At 43.5% G+C, this 21,491-nt stretch overlaps 1 protein-coding gene across 1 annotated transcript in view; it reads left to right on the forward strand.

The window, feature by feature from the left end:
- The first annotated feature begins 3,891 nt into the window (after positions 1 to 3,891).
- The window catches only part of LOC126519933 (uncharacterized), a 36,188-nt gene continuing 18,588 nt past the window's right edge, over positions 3,892 to 21,491 (forward strand). Inside the window, exon 1 of the mRNA XM_072288300.1 lies at positions 3,892 to 4,107. Coding sequence (XP_072144401.1) covers positions 3,892 to 4,107 — 216 coding nt within the window. The remainder of the gene's footprint in view (positions 4,108 to 21,491) is intronic.

Here is a 21,491-nt window from a genome sequence, read left to right on the forward strand (position 1 = left end):
ATGCAGCAAATGCCCAGACGCTAAAGTGTTCTACGTCAAGAGCAGCTTGGCGTCGTGCAAGAGACACCCGTTGATATTAACACGTGTACTTATCTTTATCGGGCGACCACGAAGGACTTGAATGGCCTGCCATAAAGATTAACCGATGGGACCCGCGTGTCTTCCACAAAGTTCTACACTATCCGCGTCGTGCATTCATGCAATCAGATTACACAAGTTGCGGCGAAAGACAGTGGACGGAACCATCGATAACATTCCAGAAACTTTTTTTACATGCAGGCGCGTCCTGCGCTGCACGATAACATTTGTTAGGCGGCCAAACGTGGTCGCCCTATAAAGATATGTACACGTGTCAATATGTGGCTTATTGACTAGCAAGCGCCCTCCTCTGTTGCCACTCTCCATCAAGGGGGATCTTCAACTATTTTTTGTGCTGCTCTGTGGTGTACTGACTGCCGCATGGACATTTTGAAGGCTTACTTTCGATTTGCTCTGGCTTTTAGTAGTGAAGGATGGGCTACCTTTTGAGGGGAGGTATTTCCTTTTGCTTGCGAGAATGTTTACCAGCCTAACCAGGGGATACGTGTGTACTGGAAACAGCAGCGCGAACATAGGCGGACGACGTAATAGGTAGGAGCACACACGAGCCCAAGCTGATCTAAAAGTTTACTTTTGATGATAGAGGTAATAAAGACGCTGGTCAACTTGACGAAGGTAATGAGCCGTGCATGCGTGGCAGAAACAGCTACGAGCGACAAGAAAAAATATGAAAAAAGCCATGTCATGTAGAATAAACGTGCGTGAAAAACGAGAACTATCGGACAAATCTTTCGAAAAAGCGAAATATTTGTCCGATGACTGATACTACCCAACGCGAAATACTCTTGAGAACTGCAAGTCTTTCCCACTAAGGGCAACAGATAACTTGGTTATGCATTTGTTTCATTTGTGATCAAGAAATATTGCTCCTGGAACTCCTCTGGTGTTGAGGTATAGAGCAGAAAGAACGGTTGTTTCATCACAAAGACCAGAACACAAGAGGACTTATGGAATAATTATTTATTGATCACGAAGAAAAATTCATAAGAAATATTTCTGTGACCCTTAGTGGGAAAGAGTTGCTGCAGTATTTCTCGTTAATATCACTTACAGGACAAACCTTTCAGTTTTCATGTGTTTTTGATTTTGCCGCACATGTTTGTCCTACAGGACATGTCTTTCGGTCCTTTTTTGTTGTGCCGGGCTGTTTCTGCTGCACATCCATGACTTTTTCTTTGTGAAGTTGGCCAATGTGTTTAAAATCGTAGTGTTCACGAATAAACTTCTTGTTGAGTCAGCGTTCATGTGTGTTTCTACCTTAACTCATCCTTCTCGTCTCTGTTTGGGTGGTTCTCAAATATAAATGTACACTGAATTGGCGAAGTGTTTATCGAATTGATACATCAAGTATTTGCGCTGTTTACTTCAGGAAGAATGCTACAGGGTGTTATCTTCTCTGTTTTTAACACTGATGTGCATTTTTCTAGTTCAACTTCAAGGAGTCCCCGGAGGAAGCCAATAAGAGTGGTGGTAACTTCATTTGTGTAAGATTTATGAATTTCATCCATTCAAGGCATGACATGTCACATGCTTGTAGGTATGCAAGTATTCGTACTTTTTAAACATACTAAGCTCTAGTTTTCGCTTCTCATGACGCTGCTTTGTACTGTGCTGCATTCTCCAGGCGCAGGAACCTTCTTTTATGCCGTCAGTATTTTTGCATATATTGGAGAAAAAATTGTATTGAGCTTAAATATGCATGAATATCACTTGCAATTTTTTAACACGGGTGCTGTATCTCCCTCCGTCTTTGTTACTGCTTTGTCCCAATTTTCATGCAACGTTCATCAATTTCATGCTATAAAATTCTGGTAGCATTTTAATAACATTTCACCTGTGCAATTGAGGTCATTGGTTTTTCTCATACGCATTTACTTGCGTTTTTGAATGTCTCACCAATCTGGCTGTCCAGTCATTGAAACTTTTTCCCATCCTTTATTACTATTTCTGGGGTACTTGATACTGCAAGTGCAGGTGACCATCTATTTGGCTCTTTGGAATTGTGTTAGCCGTGTGTTACCGCCAATTGTCTGTGCTGAATAATTATTTTTTTTCTCTTATCGTTCAAGGCATTAGGCTAGCCTGATCTCTTTATTGACTGAGGTACCACTTAGTTGCTGGGTATAGTGAAAAAGAGCCCAAAAAGGGCTCTAATAAGCTTTGTGTATGTCCAGAAAAAATAACTGAACATGAGCTCACTAAATTGAGGAAATACCACCAAAAAGCTCTTCTGTACCTCAATTTAACATAAATGGTGTACTGTTCTTACAAACCTGGCTCGTCAGAAACATGATTCAGGTGTTCACCATGCCCGAAAGCTTTCTAAATGATGTCTCATCAAATGATAGCTAAGTTGAGTGATCTTATTTTGTAAAATAACTGGGCAACATGAAAATATATACATCTGGAAGACAAAAAGTTCAGAGAAGTCTACTTTGGTACTTCATTCAATTTTAATCGCGGTGAAAGACGGCTGCTAAAGCTTGTATATATTTACGTGAAGCCATTTGTTTCAAGTCTGTTATTTTGCATTCTCACAGTCAGCCGTAACTGTTCCTGTGATGGGTTAGTGTGCGAAACATTTTGATGCAAAGTATTCAGATGTCTTGTGTGTATTCACCACACGCAAGCAGCTTCAAGTGTTGATGTGTTCAAAGTTGGTTGCTAAAAGGGTATGCTGAAGCCCTGCCTTTTGAGTCGCTTCGTCTTCTAGTCATAAACTTAAGTCGCAGGTGAAGACCACAATGATCGTTTTGATTGAATGCATATGTATAGGGTTTTTCAGATGTATTTACACTGTTAAGAGTGCTGTAGGTACTAGCCTATGTTTCCAGGTTCGATGTAGTGGTGCCTTCTGTACTGTAATAATGTTTCATGGGCACGCATCTTTAGTGTAAATAAAGGTATTTCAAATTGATCAGTCTCTCCTTTGCTTTTGTTTGTGAAAGTTATGAGCAGGCGCCGGGGCATGCAAATGTGAATAGCAAAGCAATTTCAATATATGCATAAAAATCCATTAGCCCAACGAAATGTCAATCATATTTCAATGGCGACTTCTGAAATCTCAATGCCATCTCAACTGGGCCACAATGTACTTTTCAGTAAAGCCAGCCTACCAATGAGAAGAGGGAGGCTTTGGGAAAAGACATAAGGAAAGCCCATGTAAATCTGCAAAACAATGTGATATACGTGTATGCATTCTCACTGCCACTAACCATGCGCTGCTTGCGCACTGGGTATCATGCTTGCGTCTAGCATTTGATGCAGTTTGTGATCTGAAACTTTTGTTCAATCGATCTTTCACTTGAAGTGATTGCAGCAATTTCTTTCCTTCACTTATTGCTAGAAATCATTACAAAAGCAATTTACTTGTATATTTATTGCACTCTTAATTTAGACCGCTTGGAGAAATACATAAGCGACCACTAAATGTGGGCGCCAACACAACCTCCGGAGAACCACCTTGCTTCTTTGCGGAAGCACCTTCAGTGTTGTTTTACAGAAGCCGGTAGCCGGGGCAAGCAAGTGCAAAATTAAATGCTCTATAAGTCTAATTATGCTTTCTTTTTCAATAAAGTGTGATGATATGGAACATAGTATGGTGCTTTACGTATTGATTCTTTATGGCATGAAAATAGCTGCATACTTGGCAACATGTAGATATATACTATAAACATCACAAGACTCATCACCTGAAGATTGCCTGTCATGAGCTTCGGAAGAGCACTGGCTGCTCCTTCAATTCATCACACAACTTGCCTTTGACATGCTGTGCCCACGATAATATCCAACATGCCGCCCAGGGCCCACCATGCCATGCAGCGCCCACCGTGCCACCCAGAACCCACCGTGCCACCCAGCACCGACCGTGCCGCCCAGCACCAATCGTGCCATCCAACACCCACCATTACGTCCGCCACCCACCATGCAACCCTTCATCCAGCATGCCACCCATTACCATATTCCACCATCATGATGGATGATGAATTCCACTATGCCCAGCAACGGGCAAATTTTAAATAGGCCGCAGTCTGTACGACAGCTCACCTAAGTTTACTGGCTACGCCCAATGCAGGGCAAAGGCCTCTCCCATACTTCTCCAACTACCACGGTCATGTGCTAATTGTGGCCCCCTGCTATGCTTCCCTTCGCTTGGAATGCAGTCCGTAACCGTTAATGACCATCGGTGCTCTTCGCTCCTCATTACATGTCGTGCCCATGCCCATTTCTTTTTCTTGATTTAAACTAAGATGTCATTAACGCGGGTTTGTTCCCTCACCCAATCTGCTCTTTTCTTATCTTATGATGATGATGATGATGATGATGATTTGTGGTGTCTTATGGCGCAAGGGCCAGGTTTGGCCAAAGAGCGCCAAGCCCATTGGAATTAGAGCAAAGTGAGGCGATACATTACGAGCAATGAATGTTACAGGGCTGTAAATAGGCCTAAAAGACGATCGCTGTAAAGTGTGTAAGAGCTACATGTAATAAACCTATGACAATGACTATGAAACGTGCCAAGGACCCGAAAGGTGCATTGTAAAGGAGTTACAATGTGGTTATATTGGTCATTTGGATAAAAATTCGAAAAAGCACTACTGTCCTAACAGAGTTCTTGAAGCGCAAGGACCTGAAGACGTGTGCTGTACAAGGACTAGTATCACAGTAGAATCCTCTAGAGAGAGGATGCGCTGCGATACTATTGGGCTATGAACATGTAAAACCACAACATTCGGGAAACCTCGGAGAGCTTTCGGGGTAAAAAGGAGTTCCTTAACAAGAAACATACCGGGATGGAGAAGGAAAGAATACCGGTATGCTAGAGGAAAATGTTTCCTTCTTTCTCTTTCGGTTTCCCGACACTCTACGAGGACGTGGAGGACGGTGAGCCGTTCACCACATCTACCGCAGTTAGGAGGTTTGTTGCCAGTAAGCAGAAAATTGTGAGTACCATATGTGTGTCCTATTCTGAGTCTACAGAATAGGACATCAATCCGTCTTGTTTTTGTAACGGGGGGCCAGAAACCTATCCTTGGCTTAATCAAAGGCAGCTCGTTATTTGTTTCATTGTCCCACATGCGTTGCCAGAAGCTTCGCAATTTCGTTCGCGAAACAGGCTTCAAGTCTGTGGCCGGAATAGCAGTGGTGGAATTACCAGCTGGAGGTGTAACCAATGTGGCCATTTGGTCGGCCAGCACATTACCTTCGATGTATCTATGACCAGGGACCCAGCATATTGTCACATGTCTAGGAGACGAATAAATATTGCACACGAGAGAGTAAAGGTCAATGAACATATTATTTTTGTGTTGTCTTAAGGACATTAGTGCTTTTTCAACACTTAACGAGCCCGTGAATATTGTCGTTTTCTCTAGTTTTATTTTCTTTGTGTGTTTTACCGCAGACAGTACTGCGTAGGCTTCTACAGCAAAGACGCTTGTATGTGGGTTCAGCACACCTGCATCAGAGAAAAAGGGTTCAACAGCCGCGTAAGACACACCAACATAAGATTTTGACGCATCGGTGCAGAATTCCGAACAGTACTTCAGTTGGAGTTCATGGGAATTCATTCGTATTTCGAGCTCTGGTGCGTATTTTGTAACGCTTACAAAAGATATATCACATTATATCACCTGTCCCTCCCTCTCAAGGCGGTAGCTGCTTCGCTGGTGGCATTAAGCGGTACTCGAAGAGTGGCACTCCATTTCCACTCTAACCTCCCTCACACGGAGTGAGAAAGGCTGTCTCACAGAGGGTCGATTACGGAAAAGTGAAGTACAGGTCGAATCGTTAATAGTTTTACAACACGGATGTTCAGGATTAGAGTGCACTTTAAGGAAATATGTAAAGCTGGCGTAAGATCTCCGCAAATTGAGTGACCACTCATTCGTTTCTACATATGAGCTTTCAATGGGGCTAGATCTGAATGTGCCTTTGGCCAGACGGATACCCCAGGTGCTGGACAGGATCCAGCATCTTTAGTGCGCTCGGGGCGGCAGAGTTGTATGCTATAGCGCATAGTCTAACAGTGATTGAATGAGCTCGGCTCTTATAAATATTCATTATACACTTCCTGTCGGTACCCCATGTTGTGTGTGATAGTATTTTGAGTAAGTTCTTTGTTTTTAGACATTTAGCTATGAGATGTGTTATGTGTGGGATAAAAGTAAGCTTAGAGTCGTGTATAAAACCTAGAAATTTGTGTTCTTTGTTTACAGGTATTTCTTGTCCACACAGTTCCATACATGTGTCTCGAACCAGGCCTCTCTTTCTTGTAAATAGAACACACGAACTTTTGTGGGGGTTGATTTTAAACCCATTTCAGTCTGCCCACTTAGATATCTTGTTCAATCCCTACTGTACATGTCTTTCGCACACTGTAAGGTTACAAGATTTCAAACCTATTTGTATGTCATCTACGTAGACGGAATAAAATATAGCTTGTAGTAATGAAGCGCGGAGTGTGTTCATCTTAACTATAAAGAATGGCAGCTGAGCACACCTCCCTGGGTTACACCGGCTTCCTTTATAAATAGACGTGATAGCACATTCCCCACTTTGACGCGGAAGGTATGATTGGACAGATACCTTTCTATCAGGTTTAGCATATTGCCACGGATGCCCATTCCCGACAAGTCTCGCAAGATCCCGTATCGCCACGTTTTGTCGTACGCGTTCTCCATATCGAGCAATATCGATAAGAAAAACTGTTTGTGTACAAACGCGTCACGAATATCCCCCTCAATGCTCGCGAGATGGTCGGTTGTGGACCGACCGTCTCTGAAGTCACACTGGTAGGGATCAATTATTTTGTTCATTTCAAGGATAGGTATGAGTCGCCGGTTAATCATTTTCTCAAACAGCTTACAAAGGCAACTCTTGAGAGCCATCGGGCGGTAGCTTCCCGCTGACTAAGGATTTTTACCTTGCTTCAAAACGGGGACCATGATCGCTTCTTTTCATGCAGGTGGAAGATATCCAGCAGCCGAAATAGTGTTAAAAAGTGCAAGTGGCGACAGTTGTGTGTCAGTGTGTACGTTCTGCATCATCTGGTACGTTATTCTATCAGGCCCCAGTGCAGAGGTATTGCATACGACCAAGGCATCTCTCAGATCGGCAGGGCAGAAAGGACGGTTGTATGGTGCGTTTGGCGGGGATATCCGCTCAAATGCCTTACGTTCTTCTATTTGGCTGTGCTTGAAGGATTTTGAGTAGTGGATTGAGCTTGACACATGCTCAAAGTGCTCCCCTAGGGTGTCTGGTGTTCTTCTAGGGTATTCCCTTGGTCGTTCATCAGAGGCAACTAATTTATTTGCTGCCCTTTTACCTTCCTTTTACCATTCGAAACTTTCGCCTCCTGTGTGTACGAAGTTATACCTGAAATTAAGGAACCTCGCCGAGCTTTCTCTCCTCGCGTGACGTCGTATCCGCCTTCCCTGCCATTTATGTGTTTAAATTCAATTAGATTTTCTGTATTCGGCGATCTGCGCAATATTTCGCATGCCTTATTCTGCCGCTTTCGCGCATTTCAACAGTAATCATTCCACCAGGGAACACGTCTTTTAGGTGAACCACCATTCGTTTGCGAGAGAAGCTTTTCAGCAACATCACAATTAAAAGCGGTAAAATATGCGACAGCATTATCTATACTAAAATTGTTTATCAATTCGGGTGATAAATGAGTAGTCGCTTTAAAATGCTCCCAGTCAGCCGATGCTTATTTCCAAATGGGAATACGAAGAGGGCTTTCATGCCGCGTTATTGAGTTTAAAGTTATAGGGAAGTGGTCACTTCCAAATGGATTATTCATCACATTCCATTCCACATGAGCGAGAAGGGAAGCGGAGCCTATTGCTAGGTCTATGGATGAATATTAATTATGGTGAATGATCTAATATGCTGATTCCTTTTTAATCAACAGGCAGGCACTAGAGGTCAGCCTAAAGTTTTCAATGAGTCGGCTTCTTGCGTCGCAGCACGCGTCTCCCCCAACGTGTTGTGGGCGTTAAAATAACCCACAAGTATGTAGACTTTCGGGAGCTGTTTTATGAGGTTATAGAAATCGGCTTTTCGGAGGTGATATCTTGGGGAATATATGGTACACACAATTACCAACTTATTGCAAGGAACCTCTTTATTTGACACTGCCTCGAGGCGTGTCTGTAAGGCTACGTGGCGACAAGCTACAGACTTGTCTACGAGGATTGCTACAACGCCGCCCGAGGTGTTAGCCTCATCAGGGTCCTTGTGGAGGATGGTGTAGATGCGCCTCCTGAACACACAGCAACTTTGGGTTAGGTTTGTGTAGGAGTTCTCTAATATTGTCAAGGATATGAAGAACTCTTCTAACATTCCATTGCAGTATTTGTGTATCCATTATGTTACTTGTGTTTAGTGCTGCGTGTTTAACAGACGAGGATTAGCTCATGGGCCCACACCTCTGGCGATGCGCTGGACACGCGCTCTTCCGAGCGCTTTGTTTGACGTGAAGGCCACGGCACGTTAGACGAGGCCTTTGAGGCCACTTCACCGGAGGTGGATGGCCCCTTCTTCTGAGTTGGCAGAGCAGAGCTAGCTGCAACTACCGTGGGGGCATATGGCGTAACTGCCGACTAACTGCTTGTGGATCGGACAGCCGCCGAAAGCCGTTGAGTCGCTGCCCCCTGACGCGTCACATCGGCAAAGGTGTACTTTGGCTGGCACGAAACCCTCCTGCGTGCCTCCATGAAACTTGTTCTCTTTTACTTTAACTGTCACAATTTCCTTATCTTTTTTCCAGGATGGGCGCGACCGCGAGTACGCGGCGTGCTCCCCATCACAGTTTGCACAGCGGAGAGTGTTCTCGCAAGATTCGGAGGTGTGTTCATGGGCACTGCATTTCGCACAAGTTTAGTTTGGCGGCCTCGACAGCTCTGCGAACTGTGGCCGAAACGTTGGCATTTGAAACATATGACGGGATTGGGCACGTATTGCCTAACATGGAGCTTGATGTACCCTGCCTCGATTGACTCGAGCAGGACACTTGAGCCGAAGGTTATTATCAAGTGCTTGGTTTGGATTCCTTTGCCAGCTCGCCTCATCCTTATTCTTTGGACATTGATAACATCCTGTTCACTGAAGCTCGCCAAGAGTTCAGCCTCAGTGAGCTCCAGCAAGTCGATGGATGGATGGATGTTATAAGCGTGCCCTTTGGAACGGGGTGGTGGGTTGCGCCACCAAGATCTTCCTATTATGCTGCCTAATGTCCTACGTAGGTTAAACAATAAAAAAAAACACTATGAACTACCACACCCAAATTTTCCGGTCCCCTATGGCGCGCTGTGCTTTTGAACGTCTCTTTTGTCATTTCCCTTCGTTTCTTCCACCAATCCTCTAATCGCCTCTTATTAATGTCTATTGCGGACATCTTAACTTTACCACTACTGCCGCTGAACCCAAGGGCTTCAAGGAGGCCAATGGTGCCTAAATCGATCGCTGGGTAGACGTCTTCACATACTACTAAAACATGCTCCATAGTTTCCCTGGCTTTACCGCAGCAAGAACATGCTTCTTCCTTGTTATACCTCGCTTTATAGGGGCGTGTTCAAAGAAATGCCGATCACGCTTCGAAAAGTAATAAGCTTTCCTTTGAGTTATCATAAGTTGTTTCTTTCCTGATATCGTTTTTTCCTATTAAGTAGCTGCTCATGGCAGGTTTCTTTTCCATTGCCGCCACCCATGAGATTATTTCAGCCTCTGACTTTCCGCTTGACCTTCTTTGTTGCTGTGTTGCCCACCGTACAGGCCGCATGCTTGCTGGTAAGCTTCCTTGTTATTTTCCCCCACTGTGAATGAATGTTTTTTCCTGTACAGATACCTGAACACACTCCCAGCCCATTTACTTTCTTCCATATTCCTCAGCCCTTCTTTGCAGCGAGCTTCCCTCACTTCAAAACTAGTCCAGCTCATAATACCCTGCACAGCTTCATTTGTAGTCTTCCCGTGAGTGCCCAATGCGAGGTGACCCACTGAGCTTTGGTTTCTGTCGAGTCCTGATTGTACCCCTGATTTAATGCAAACAACCGCATTTCGAAAAGTAAGTCCTGGAACCATTACACCTTTCCACATACCTCGGAGGACGTCGTACCTATTGTATCCCCATAGCGCTCTGTGCTTCATTATGGCCTAATTTCTCTTCACCTTCACTGTTATTGTTCTTTTCTGTGTTTTCAGATATCTATTGTCTTCGTTTATCCATATACCAAGGTATTTATATTCTCGTATCCGAGGTATTTCCTGGCCTTGTATCTCCAGTGTCTGTTCACTGTTTTCATTGAATACCATAACACCTGATTTTCTAACACTAAATTTCAAACCTAAATTGTTGCCTTCCTATCCAGAGATATTAGCCAGACGTTGCCAATCCCTTTGCTTGTTACCTAGCAACACAATCACGTCCGCATAAAATAAACCTGGGAGCTGCGGCTCTACTACTGTACCCGCCTGTTTGTATGAGAGATTAAACCCGATATTACTTCCTTATAGCGCCCTCTCCATACTGCCCATGTACATCATAAAGAGCAGTACATCATAAAAACAAATCGTCATCCGACACAACGCCGCGGGTGGCGTTCACAGTACAGTGCGGAATTACTGTTAGTTGGGTTTCCCCAAATGACACTAGTTTCGGCAGTTTCCCGTATTGATTCTTATCACTGAGCTCCAGGAGGATATAACCACTTGCCATCCTCGTCGCCTTATAACAGGGACCAAAAACATCAGTCAAAATTTTTGATACAAGGAACGGTGAAATGGTGCGCACTGGTTTGTCGAGTTTTTCTGAAATAACTGCATGGAAACGTGGGAGGTTGTGGACTTGGCGTCCGAAAAACTGAAGACTTGATCGGAGCGCCCTCTTTTCTCAGCGCGATCACGTAGTGGAGGAAAGGAGCTATCCATAGAAGAATTGTAGCTTTCGGCAATGACGCCAGCCACCCATCAAGGAGCCCTACAAGAGACGCTACAGGTGCTGTAAAAACAGGTCTTTTCCCTTGATATGAGTGATGATCTCCCGATTTTCATGTTTATACGAGTAGCTCCCAAAAAGCACAAAAATAACAACCCAAGTTATCACGACATTAACTCCGCTTCGCTCAAGAATTTTTACTCTGATACTAAACTGTAGCATGGGACAATGTCTACACCGAGACTGATCCCGATCAGGCCTACCGTATCTTTCTCAAGAAAATCATAGCCTGCTATGAAAAACATTTCCCTTTGATACATAACAAAAAACGAAGCAAAAGAATACGCAAGCCTTCGATTGCAAACAGCTTGCATAAAAGAATAGAAGCCAAAAACAAAATGTACCATAGATTCGGTCAATCACGTGATGCTGCCTTGCTCACAGAATTCAAGTCATATCGTAAAAAATTAAACCTCATTTAAAAAAAGGCAAAGATCTCCTTCTATCAGTCCTGGTTTGCTAATATATACAACAGTCCAAGAAAATCATGGCAGTAAATCAATAATTGCTTCAATAACTCTAAGGTTCAGCGCTCAATTAATATTGCAGCTTTTTCTGAAGGCAAGACGGATGGAGACGCCCTAAGAGAAATGAACGATTTGTTTTTTGCAACGTTGGTGACTACTTGTCTCCGAATAGCCATAGTGATTGTACTAAAACGCCACAGTTTGCACGTACAAAACTGGCTAATTCAATTATTCACTCTCCGGTTACTGCACAAGAAGTCACAAATTTCATTACCATAACTAGAAACAACGTCGCCGCCGGGTTGGATGGTATGAGCGCTGTCGCCATTAAGCATGTGGCGTCTATTATAGCCTTACCGCTGACATTCATAATTATTCAAATGTTAGACACTGGTATATTCCCTTCTGACCTCAAACTGGCACGTATAACCCCTGTTCACAAAGGTGGATCCATCAGTGATTTAGCAAACTACCGACCAATATCGGTCCTGCCCATCTTGTCCAAAGTTTTCGAGAATGTCATTCATACTCGGCTCAAAAAATTTCTCACTAAAAGCGCGCTGTGAATGATTCACAAGACGGCTTCCAGAAAGGGAAATCTACTGAAATGGCGTTATTACTAATCAAGAATGAGATTCTTAGCAACATAGAAAATAGGCTTTTTACTGTGAGATTGTTCATTGATTTAAGAAAAGCATTTGATTGTGTAAAGCATAATATTCTGCTGTCAAAACTGCATGACTACGGCATACGTGGCGTCGCCCATGATCTCATAAAGAACTATCTTTACAATAGAAAACACCGTGTGAAAGTCGATGGCTTGTCATCTCCGACTACTGTGGTAAAACATGGAGTGCCTCAGGGGTTGATTCTAGGGCCCTTATTATTGTTTATACTTTATATCAATGACTTATGTGATGTGCCTAATTCTCCCAAACTGGTCGTGCATGCTGATGATACTAATATTTTCTTTTCCGCACCAACTTTATCCCACCTAAACACAACGATAAACAATTACCTCATTAAGCTTGAACAGTGGATGAATTCTAACAGATTAGCCCTAAATATTAAAAAAAACTAAATATATTATGTTTAAACCTCTCAACAAACAAAGCGATATCGAACCCAGCCTAAACTTTCAAGGAATGGCCCTGCAATGCGTTGCATCTGAAAAATTTTGGGGGGTTTGGTTCAAAGAAACAATGTCTTGGAACATGCACGTTACTTAGCTCACGATTGAATTAGGCAAACCAGTTGGTTGCCTCTACAGACTGAAGGAATTAATTCCAATGAGACAAAAAATGCTATATATTATGCTAATTTTTACTCGCGTCTTTCTTATTGCACTTTCGTTTGGGGCACTACAACAACCACGAACTATAACAAACTGGAGCGGCTCCAAAAGAAGGTATTAAGAATCTTTGTGAACTCTAATGAACACCCCAGCCTATTCCCCACTGGTCCCCTATTCATTAAACATAATATGCTTAAAGCGTCTAAGTTATATGAGTATAAACTATCTCTTTATATGTAAAAAAAAAACTCCCACACAATACAGGACATTCCCCGTATGACTACGGCATACGTAACAGGCTAATACCAGTGCCGCGCACACGTACAAATTACGGTAGATCTAGGCAGGATTACTGCATACCAACACTATACAACCTCTTAAAAGCTCACACTAATTTCAGTGCCCCACTCGGCACGTTTAAATCGGAGGTGCGTGGTTACCTGATGAAGCAATGAATTTTTTCTCTTTTCCCCTGGCTGCTACATTTCCTGCACTGTTTATGCATTCTGTGATAGTGTCCACCTGTATGCTGCATCTGTATGAAACAAGTTTATTTCTTCTTTATAATGTCTGTATGTATTTACAATAGTTCGAATTTGTGAAATCCACTGCTTGCTGCTCTCTGTAGGCCCCCAGGTCCCGACAAGCTGTCTGCGAGAGCTTTTTGCCTGGGGGCCCCCAACTACTGTGTTGGAAATAAAGTGGATTCTGAATTCCGAACCCCTAGGATCCCCCTTTTCCCAGACACGGCTAAGCCGCGCACGGCTACACGCGGGAAGGTCCGGCCGTCGTGTGCTCGGTTACGTGGTGTCGCCACGCACCAAACGTCTGCTGACGCAGACACCCATCCGGGGACTCACTTCTTATCTCCCCTTAACATTGCACCCATCATTCTTATTTCCTTAGCTCATTGTGTCGCCATAAATTTAAGTAGAACACTTTTCGCAAGCCTCCTGGTTTCTTCCCCTTAGGTGAATACTGGTAAGGCACAGCTGTTACACACTTTTCTCTTGAGGGATAGTGGCAACCTACTGTTCATGATCTGCGAATGCCTGTCGAACGCACCCCAGCCCATACTTATTCTTCTGATTACTGCAGTCTGATGATACGGAGCTGCGGTCACTATCTGCCCTAAGTTGATGTATTCGCTTACCACTTCCAGTGCCTTGCTACTTATTGTAAACTGATGTTCTATTCCGAGACACTAAACATTAATTAGTTTTATGCAGCTTAATTTTTAGACCCACCCTTCCACCTTGCCTGTCCAGGTCGTTGAGCATGCATTGCAATTGTTCCTCTGAGTTACCTAGCAAGGCAATATCAGCGAATTACAGGTTAATAAGGTGTTTCCATCAACTCTTTCACCCAATTCTTCCAAATCCAGGTCTCTGACTACCTCCTGTAAACAAGCTGCGAATAGCATTGGAGAGATCGTATCTCCCTGCCTGACGTCATTCGTTATTGGGATTTTGTTGCTTTCTTTATGGAGGACTACGGTGGCTGTGGAGCCGCTATAAATATCTTTCAGTATTTTTACATACGGCTTGCTTACACCCTGAGTCTGTAATGCCAGCGTGACTGCTGTGGTTTCTACTAAATGAAACGCTTTCTCGCAATCAATGAAAGCTATATATAAAGGTTGGCTATATTTCGCACATTGATAGTGTGCTAGTGATAGGATTGATAGTGTGAATATGGTCTGTTGTTGAGTAGCCTTTACGAAATCCTGCATGGTCCTTTGGTTAACAGAAACGTAAGGTGTTCCTGGTTCTGTTGGCGATTACCTTAGTAAACACTTTGCAGGCAATGGACAGTAAGCTGATCGGTCTATGATTTTTCAATTCTTCGGAATCCCCTTTCTTATGGATTAAGATTATGCTGGCGTTCTTCCAAGATTCCGGTACACTTGAGGTCATGAGGCATTGCGTATAAGGGTGGCCAGTTTTTTTAGAACAATCTGCCCACCATACTTCAAGAAATCTGCTGTCACCTGATCCTCCCCAGCTGCCTTCCCCCTATGCATAGCTCCCAAATCTTTCTTTACTTATTCAGGCGTTACTTGCGGTATATCATATTCCTGTAGACTATTGCCTCTTCCATTATCGTCGTGGGTGCGACTGGTACACCATAAATTTCTAAAGCACTCCTCAGCCACTTGAACTATCTTATCCATATTAGTAATGATATTGCCGGCTTTGTCTCCTAACGCATACATGTGATTCTTGCCTATTCCTAGTTTCTTTTTCACTGCTTTTAGGCTTCCATTCCTCAGAGCATGCTCAATTCTATCCAAATTATACTTCCTTGTGTGAGTTATCTTACGCGTGTTGAGTAGCATGGAAAGTTTTGCCAGTTCTATTCAAGCTTACGGTTAGAAGCATTCATACATTGGCCTTTCTTAATCACATCTTTCGTCTGCTGTGATAGCTTACCGGTATCCTGTCTAACAAAGGTACCACAGACCTATATTGCACACTTCTTAATGATGCCCACAATATTGTCGTTCATTGCTTCAACACGAAGGTCCGCTTCCTGAGTTAAAGCCGAATACCTGTTCTCTAGCTAGATCCGGAATTCTTCTATTTTATTTCTTACCGCTAATTCATTGGTCAGCTTCTTATGTACCCGTTTCTTGCGTTTCCTACTTACGTCTAGGCTAGTTCGAGATCGTACCATCCTATGATGCAGCGCACCTTGCCGAGCACGGCCAAATATTGTATTATGCCAAGGTTAGGGCAGAACATGAAGTCTATTTCATTTCTAGTCTCGCCATTCGAGGTCCTCCACGTCCAATTTCAGTTATCCCGCTTGCGTAAGAAATTAATTATCCGCAAATTATTCCGTTCTGCAAACTTTACTAATAGCTCTCCCCTGCTATTTCTAAAAAAAGCTATATTCTTATTAATCAGCAATCTGACTCCTAGTTCTCGTGTCTCCGCTTACCCGTGGTAGCACAGGACGTGCCCGCGTTTTAGCGCTGTACATGCTTCATTTGTCCTCCTACGCTCACTGAGCCCTATTATATCCCATTTATTGACCACTAATACCTGCAATAGCACTGATATACTCGCCATACTAGATAACGTTCTAGCGTTAAACGTTGCCATATTCAGATTACAATGGCGGCCTGTCCGGATCCAGAGATTCTTAGCACTCTCTGCTGCGTCACGTTTCTGACCGCCGCCGTGGTCAGTTGCTTCGCAGCTGCTGAGGACTGAGGGCCGGGGTTTGATTGTTGTATTCGTGTAGGAGGTTGCGGCCAAGTACTGCACCAGTGTGACCTGTCCTGCTCTACTGAAAGAGTGCGGTACCAGTTCTGGTCACCGAGGTGAGGCCGCACTTCAGGCCGGCTTATACAATGTTATGAACAGGTGGATGTTTTTGAATCACGGTACTTTCGCACGCGTGGCGGATGCTCTACCTCCACGCCATCGCCGCCTATGCCTGTAGCTTGTTCAAAAGTGTTCAAATTCCAATAGTCGACGCAAGGTTACCAAGCTCCGTGTATCGGAACTTGCTCGAACGTTGTCGCAAATTCTATAATGAATTAGTCTTAGTCTAATCACAATGTGTGCTGCAATGTGTCAGGAGTGATGCGTAATTAGCCGCGACCTTTGGCCAAAAGATCACATTTTGATGCTTCACAACCCTGCTCGCCGTTATTGCTCTAACTTGTATGTTACTTGTCTTCTGACCCCAAGTTGACCGATTAAAGATTTTCCTAACCTAACTCACTTAGCAGTGCTTTATTTCCTACGGCCATCACAACCATTTAATATGTACCTTACAATAAAAGGGGAAATATAATGAAGGCGTTGGTACTGTGTAAGACTTTAGAGGCCACATCTTCAGCATCTCTATGTCATTGAATTTAGATTGATATGACTGTATTGTCACGAAAAGAAATATATTTGTTGGAAACGCCGAAAAAGTTTCTAAGAACGAATAAATTGCTTTGGGTTTTCTATGTTCTTCTAAGAATTTATAAACTGTAGTCACATGGAGAACAGGAAGTCTCCCTCCGGACTCCCTTAGCACTTGTTACGCGCGTGGTTCCCGTAAAAATGTAGAAATGTGTTCCATGCCTAAGACGAACCTAACCGGTATATTTTGATTTTAACAATGCTTCGCACCATCTGCGGATAATTTTTCTTTTCCCGTTGCGCTAAGTTTAACTTCCATTTCCTTCTGCGAATAAAGTATCATACCAAAAGTTTCTAAGTAATACCTGGGAAAATGGCTTTGCAGCGACAAAAGCAACATGCGCAACAGTGTCGCTTATTAGTTTTATATATCGCCTTTTATGTGCGGCCTGGACAGATGTGCCCCTGGCTGGTTCAGCCTTCTACGTAATTAGGCTGAGAAACAACACACCCTAACCCGATATCTTCACCGCAACGAGCAGATGCCGTGATACAGATGTTGCCCTTGGTAGAACAATCTTTTATCCTTTCAAGGTGTTTGACGCTTCTGATCGATCACTTTTTCATAGGGTTAAGTTGTCGATTCTAAAATATTCCAATTGCAATGCTAAAGTGGGCACACATGGGGACACGTAACTTCGTAGTCGTGGTACTTCGTGTTCACTGTGCTGAATGCGGTCAATGGCTGCCCTAATGTTATTGAAAACAACATTGGCGAGTGTGCAGAAGGTTACTTAAAGCGACCTCACACGCTACAATTCATTTATTTGATTTTATTGTCTATTTTCTATTGTCATTTTTGTCGATGTCTTCTGACTATTCAGAAGAGATAGGAAAATATCGCGAGGTGGCAGTTGGTAATTGCAGTTAAAGAACATAACTCCTGGGGATACTTATTGATGGCACGAAGTTTTGTAAGCAGCCCTTTATTTTTCGCGACGAGCCACATGGGTAATTGGGGTTCGTTATCGCCAGCCTAATTCATCTAACGAAATTCCAGAGTACCTGAATAACTATAACTTCTGTGGAAAACAAGCACCCATCTTCAATATCTTTAGCTGACGATTTCAATTATCCGGCCATTGAAGGGTAATTATGCAGGCCCCTATGTAGCTCAAAGAAGCGTGAATGTCAAGAAATATTTAACGTACTGTCGTCATTTGATTTGCCCTATGTGGTGTGTGCTTCCACAGGTGAAAATACCATTTTTTACTTTTTATTATCCACAGAGCAAAACAGCGTATCTTTAACTCTCCTGCTTGGCATGAAGGTCACAATATCTGTCCTTGTCAATATCGGTATCGCTTTTCTGTCTTAGCGCAAAAGACAGAGAAGTGATATTTGTCATTCATATGCGAGCAGAATAAAACAGCAAAATAGAAAGAAAGAATTTTTGGTTACGTCTGAGTGAATTCTCCAACACTGATTGGGGATGATTCAACCTTTTCTGTCGAGGTTATGTAATTCTTCCATCTTTATGATGCAAACACAAAATGTACTCTCATTCGTGACAAGCTGATATCCCTTAAAGACAACATCCATAATGTTACTATAACACTCTCAATGCAAGTTTTATGGTTTACGACACGCCTTAACCTTTTCATTAATAAAAAGAAACATTTACACTTAAAAGCGAAGTTATCATACTATGTGGAGGATTGCCCGCGCTTTTGTGAACATGCGCACTTGTGCAAACTGAATAACAGCAACCAAGGACACATTTTTATTCCACATTTAAAGCATGCTGCAAAACGACAAAAATTTTGGAACGTTCTTAAAGCCAACTACTTGTCAAGTTCAACGATATTGTTGTGGTGCCTTTGGACAGGACCGTGTAGCGAGAGAGAGACGAAGAGGAAGTGGCAGACTGTCTAGTTGACCGGAACCTTTGTACCAGCCTGCGCAATTATCACTAACTTTTCAACATGTAAATAGTTGTACCTACTTTTGTGCTTCGGATTTCCTCTTTATAACTTTTGGTGGGAATTCTGGGTAACGACAAAGAAGGGAGCTTAGCAGTGGTGCCTAAAAGACGGCGCCTGGTTCGGCAACCTCTGTGTCGACTGCATCGACTGGCGTACTCACGCATCTGCGTGATCCAGGAACCTCCTGCGACGTTGATGGTGCCGACGTTGCGAGTGGCCAGAGATGTATGAGTGCGTGAGCAGACACAACAAATAATAGCCCACAGTGAAGCTGACGAACATAATTTTTTACTTGGCGGAAACAGCCCGAGTGCGACATGCTTAGTGAGGAGGTCAATGGATGGGTAATGGGGGAAAGCTATTGACAAGCTACTTTAACAATCGCGCAGAGGCCACGGAATCTATGCACAGTTTCCTTCCGTGCGCGTTACTGGGAATTGACAATAAAATTTGTCTCCTGCGTGTTGAGGTGGTATACAAACTTGCTGATGGCGTGCCTTGCGAAGAGCTGCTATTCCTGTGCAAGGTTGAAGTTGCCGACTTTAGGTCAAGTCCGGATGACTCGATGACCTCTAGTACTGTTCCAAGGGCTCTTATCCGCTCGTCGGCACTTGTGTCAAAACGAGGACGCCATCCAAGTGTGCAAGGCAGATCTACCACTTCAAGTTAGGCCAAATTGTGTGCATGACGCGCTGGAAAGTTTCGTAATGTGAACGAGATGACTTTAAACTCGAGAGGTTGTTCGGCGTGATAATTGCAGTCTACTTTCGACTGATCTCGCCGGCTTCCATTTGCCAGCACTCCGTTTCAAGAATCTTCGAGGAAAAGTACTGAACATTACAGAGCCGCTTCTATGTGTCTTCTCAGGGTGCGATGGGGTATAGGTCCTGCTTTGTGAACTCTTTCAGTCATTTATATTAAACCAAAACTTGCAGGGCTCCATCCTTTTCTTTACTGGCAATACACGGAAAGTTCAAAGGCATCTGGATGGCTTCATTTCCTGTCTTTCAACTACTTGCCTTTTTGTGGCCCCTCATTCTCGTGTCAAAACACAGTACCGGCTTTGGTGGGCTGGTCGAACGGATTCCTTAGCTAATGTGCAATGCTTACAGACGCCCAGAAGCAGTCTCTATACTGTTGTGGGAGACCTCGGGGCTGTTGACGTTCACGCATATGAAGGTTTGGGTTGATGTTGTAGGCTGGCTAAAATAGCTGCCGCACAATCCGAGATGATAAACATATTCGTAACTTCTAAACTTCTTCTATGAGTGCATTCGTGGTGCTTTTCTGGGTGTTGTTGCTTAGCTGGATGAAGTTCGCCTTCTGTTGTCCTTAATTTAGTCGAGCAATGTTGTCTGCATGAAGGACATGGAGAACATTGACTTGTAGGACATGTAGAGAATTCCCTACATGTACTACAAGTCAATTTTCTACACGCTCTTGCGAAAGGTTGGTCTAGCAGCAGGTTGGGTTTCGCTGGCACAATTTATGTCCCTGTAAAAGTCATTCATTCCTTCGCTCTCCTCCTCAAGGTTATTCTTTATGGCACCCTTGTCGCCCCAGTGTGACGCAGGGGCTTATCGATAAATTTGCTAGCTACCAATGCAAGGCGGCAACTACCTACTGCAAAGTGCTGCCGGACGAAGTCCTGAGTTTTAGAGTGGAGTTGCAGATTTAGGCCACGCATGTTTTCGGCATCGCGCCGACGTAGAGCTACAAAAAGTGGATTTCGAGCGCAGTCCATGGGAGGAGTGTTCGCTCCAGTGCGCGCCCGTGCAATTTTTTTTCCACTGGACTTTCCTCCGATATCAAGCCGCGTCGCCGCGCGCAAGTCCGTTCAAAATCGTTTTGTGACTAATCCGCTAGGGCAAAGCGCATACGATGTCGCGCCATGAATAAAGGCGGTTTATCCAACCTCTGTGGTTACCTCTGCTACCGCAGGAATAATTTTTTATAATAGATGTAATGTCGAGAAGCAACGGTGGTAATTTTCTTGAATGCCTTAAATATTCCGGCTCATAAAGAATGCGAGCAAGGGCTCACGCAATGGCGGTTTGCGAAGTTCCACGACAAAGTAGCGCTGCATAAAGAAATTAGGGCCGCAATAGTAAGCGTGTCGAGACTTTTGTGATTGAAGGTGCAGTAATCAAATGCCAAAATAGAAAGAATCAGTGCCATAAATACGGCATGATAATCTGGAGTCAGCTTACTGTGCAAGAATGTCTCGTCAATGTGGTATTTCACATCGCTCGACGGATATAGGCCCAATTCAGCAGCACGTTGATACCGGAAAGTTCTTTGCTCCTCTGTCTCTGGGCTCTCCAATTCTGCCTGGTGATGAAAGAGATAGATGCGATAAGTGCAGGTGCCTAAGCGTCATTTCACAGCAGAAAGCAATGATAAAAACTATATCGTATTTCTTGATAAGAATGCGTCATACCCTATTGAAATATCGCGGGAAACCAAACAAAAACCATCCACTCACAGAATATTTTTCATAGTAAGTGTGGATCTCACACTTTAGAATTCCGTAACAAATTTTGTGCACATACGCAGTGGGCTGTAAATAATGCTTTACTTTATTGAAAGTTGTGTTGGAAGGCAGAACTTAGAAATGTCTAAAACTCAAGTTAAAAAGTGCACTTCATGAATTAACAGCAATAGCCTTTTCTAGCAGGCATTACCACTTTCGACAGCAGCCTTTTTGGTAAACTCTGACGTAGACGCCTTGTGCGGCGAGCTACCACTCTCACATTTTGACTGTTTTATACTTGGAGA

This window comes from Dermacentor andersoni, chromosome 5 (genome assembly GCF_023375885.2).
Source record: "Dermacentor andersoni chromosome 5, qqDerAnde1_hic_scaffold, whole genome shotgun sequence".
Taxonomy (NCBI): Eukaryota; Metazoa; Arthropoda; class Arachnida; order Ixodida; family Ixodidae; genus Dermacentor; species Dermacentor andersoni.